Source organism: Thermobia domestica, chromosome 3 (assembly GCF_964235325.1).
Source record: "Thermobia domestica chromosome 3, izTheDome1.hap1.1, whole genome shotgun sequence".
NCBI classification, from domain to species: Eukaryota; Metazoa; Arthropoda; class Insecta; order Zygentoma; family Lepismatidae; genus Thermobia; species Thermobia domestica.
This window is the reverse complement of record NC_137456.1, coordinates 307027103-307030733: the sequence shown is the minus strand read 5'-3', so window position 1 is coordinate 307030733 and position 3631 is coordinate 307027103. Positions and strand designations below refer to the sequence as shown.

The 3631-nt window shown below is 37.4% G+C and overlaps 1 protein-coding gene across 1 annotated transcript; it reads right to left on the bottom strand.

Annotated features, from left to right (window-relative positions):
- Positions 1-1174: 1174 nt before the first annotated feature.
- LOC145681128 (ADP-ribose pyrophosphatase) lies at positions 1175-2797 on the bottom strand. The gene has a single exon (XM_081752551.1). The coding sequence runs from the start codon at positions 2789-2791 to the stop codon at positions 1862-1864; it is 930 nt and encodes a 309-aa protein (XP_081608677.1). The 5' UTR covers positions 2792-2797; the 3' UTR covers positions 1175-1861.
- Positions 2798-3631: the final 834 nt, after the last annotated feature.

Sequence of the window (3631 nt, the reverse complement as noted above, 5' to 3'; positions counted from 1 at the left end):
TCTAATATAAAAAAGCTACCCATAACTATTACACTGTTTAATGCTAATATCTGGTATTCGATAAAGCAAATATTTCTCACCAGTTCCTCCTACTATTGGTGCAGATTCAGAATACAAGGTATTTTTTAATTAAAATCTACAGGTAAAATGTGTCAACTTATAATTCTACGAAATGTAATTGTAATGCAAAAGTAACTTGTAGTGACCATCTAGCACAAACTGGTGCGTGTTTTTCGAACTTATTTCCCTTGATGAGCATACTCCCCTTGGGAAAGGTTTTAGAACACAGGTTCGTAGTTAGGATAGTTCCTTTCTGTACCAAAGTTTAATATTTAATTCAAATATTAGTCTCGATCGAGCGCCAGCGAATTGGAAGCCCCGCAGGGCACGTTGATTTCTGTCTTTACTACAGCCAAATGGGAAAGGGTACCTGTGTTCTAGAACCTTGCCCTCACCTTCACTAACGCTGCTATTTCCCTCTGTGAGCTTTCCAGAACTCGAATAGATGCAATGGTGGCCACCAAGCAAAAGTTGGTGTTTTTTAATTTATTATTATAAGGAGTCATCATTTTAATAGCTTATAAATCTGGGTAAAGCTTTTGGATAGGCGATAAAAAGTCTACAAGGTATTCGAATATAATTTGTGAAAGAATTACAATCCCTCAACGATTATTTCTGATGGCGGCCCTTCCGGTTCCAAGTTGGGTGTCCGCATATAACAAGAGGAGAGATGAATATATATTTTCTTTTGGGCAAACTTTACAATACACGCTCCAGCTCCATATCGATTAGGACCGCTTTTAAAAGGTATAGTAGAGTAGAATAAATAGGGATAAGTAAGGTAGGGTGTAGCTTAAGGATACGGAAGTTTTGAACTATTTTCTTAAAATTAACAGAATGTAATTTCTCGTTTTGAGTGAGTATACCAGTTGGAGCGGGCTTTGTAACGTTAACCCCTACTTATATATAAACTTGTCCTTGTATGCCCACTCTGTACGCCACTGCTTTTTTGGCGAACCATTTTCCGTGTACACTGCCGATGGAGTTTAGAAACTTCTAAAATCCCTTACTAAATATACACAAATTACAATGATCTGTGAAAAAAAAAAACCCTAGATAGGTCTAGCTGTTCAAAAATGTCCCAGTGCCATTCTGAATACGTGAACATTTCATATCTTTGCGATATATGTTTACTCTTATTACAAGTGAAATACAAAAATAAATATTTACAACTGTACAACACTGAAAAAGTCAAGTACAAAACAAACAGTTTATTGTTGCAGAATCACCCAAGTCGTGCACTCTGTGAACAATCACACTACTGTTTTCGGGTGAAGTTCCAAAGTTGGGCGTCCGTTTCCAGCAAAATTTTTAAAATTTACAGGAAAGATATGGATAATTTGATCGTGTGCTTGACAATATATAAGGGCCTTCGATAAAATCTGTTTGTTTGCTATATATAAGCGGTTATAAACATGGGACTATACCACGAGCGGAGGGAACTATTTCGCGCAAGCTAACTAAACAGTTGCATTGTGGGAATGTAACGAGCATTTATGGTATCAACATGGAGAATGTACAAGGGCAATGTAGTAACAGTTTGAACATTTGTGAAGCAATACGTTGATAACGAGCAAAATCTTTTAAAAGTTTGCGAAGAGCACGGATTAATGAACCTAATAACAAATTGCAGAAAATGTGGGAACAAGATGACAGCGAAAAAACGTGGCGAAAGCGGACGCCCAACTTCGGAATAAATGCCCAGTTCTCTTGCACTTTGTCATGAATCACACAATTTATCTTGCACTTTGTGATCAACTTCCATGTTAAACAGAAAAAAAAATATAAAAAAAAAAAAAATCTACCAATGTGCATTATGCCTTCTAGCAACTTTCTCGAGAAACTGAATGTGACTTGCGTATAGTTTTAGGTCACCACTAATATCCATCCACCGGACGTTAGCTGCATCATCACCTGCGTAAAGAGGAAACTGACCAACTGAAGTACCGGTATCGTCATGAAAATTCATGGCAACAGTCTCCATCCACGCGTTGTCTGTGTTGCGGGGATCATCCACATAACCTCTATATACTTCCACACCGGAATCAAAAAACTGGTTGATCATTTTTTCAGACTCTTCTTTTTGTTTACCGCTCTTTTCAAGAATATTTAAGGCTTCTTCCATAAACTCTCTTTTTAATGTTGTTGTCACAACTTCACCTGGATCTACCATGCCTCCTGGAATTGCCCACTCGCCGGAATCCTTTCTCTGTATTGCAACGAATTGAAGTATTGGGTTATTCGTTTCTTTGTTACGTTCTATCACATTCACATCCTCAGTTGTCCTCTTCCACCTTGTCACTATTGGATCAGCTGCGTGGTTTGGACCCCATCTTCCCAAACATCCTCGTCCCGAAATTCCAGTTCTTCCCACTGGATTTCTTGGAAAACCATTAACAACTTGATATTCTCCCATATGGCTTCTTCTGTTTATCTTCCCATCGACAGCGTTCCAAACTGGATTAAATCCGGAACTTCCGATATCAGGATCGGCCCAGGACTGGTTTAATATATAGTCAGCTGTATAGTTAACTGCCTTGTACTCAGGCCAGTCAACGTTCCACAACACTTTGTCGTCTGGTACAACAAAACGACGTATTTTATCCAATGTTCTTGGATAAAATAAACCTCTACACTTTACATGTATCATATTGTAATAGAAAATTTTGTCGTATGCATAAAAACTTAAAAGCACAATAAAAACGACTACAACGCACTGAGTATTACACATACATATTCGCGGCGTTTTTGTTTATTTTTCTCAATGTTGCCAGCAGCGATACCAATGTGAAACATTAGAAAAACCCATTTCAAGAGACATTTTCTCTGGAATTTCCCATTTATACTAATCACAAAATTAAAACGAAAAAAAATATGAAAAATAAAGTTATTGATTGCCACATATTTTCTTAAATGTCTGAGTAAACTAACCGTAATTCTCAATCTTTTATGTTTACCAAGTAGTTTATGAATAACTGTTTTACTTAATTGAGACACTTGGAAATGGCGACAATAGGTATATTTTGATGTCAAGAATTAGTAGGGTAGAAAGGGGAAATTGGAAGATATATTTTTATTGATTGATTGATTTTTTTGTTTAGCGTCCCGTTCAGCAGCGAGGCTATATGAGACGTGGACCTACTGATTAACGTGGAATCCGAACCACATGAGCTCCCGCCGGGAATCGAACCCGGGTCTAAGATATATTTTTGTCAACATTTTTTTTTCCTCACAGGTTATAGGTGTTTTTCTAGTTTTAAAGAACTGATTGTATGTCGCAGGCTTTTCTGCACCTATATAATGAATTCATAAAAAATTTGCTTACTATTTTGATATAGCTTTTCCTAAAATGGAACTCGTGTTAAAATCCCAGAAGAAGGGACAATGGGTTACTCCTGAAGTACTAAAAGCAAGTGCTACAAACATAAATTTACATAAACATAAATTTACATGATTTAGTTTGTGCCTGGGCCCTTCTTTCAATATATTGGACAGCTAGGACCATAGGCGTCTCTGGCGGGGGGACGAGGGGGTCGCGTCCCCCCCAATATTTTGAACTACAAAGTATTCA

Bases quoted from the DNA above. Each gene is read 5' to 3' on its own strand.
- LOC145681128 (XM_081752551.1), bottom strand. From the start codon at position 2,791: ATGTGTAATACTCAGTGCGTTGTAGTCGTTTTTATTGTGCTTTTAAGT.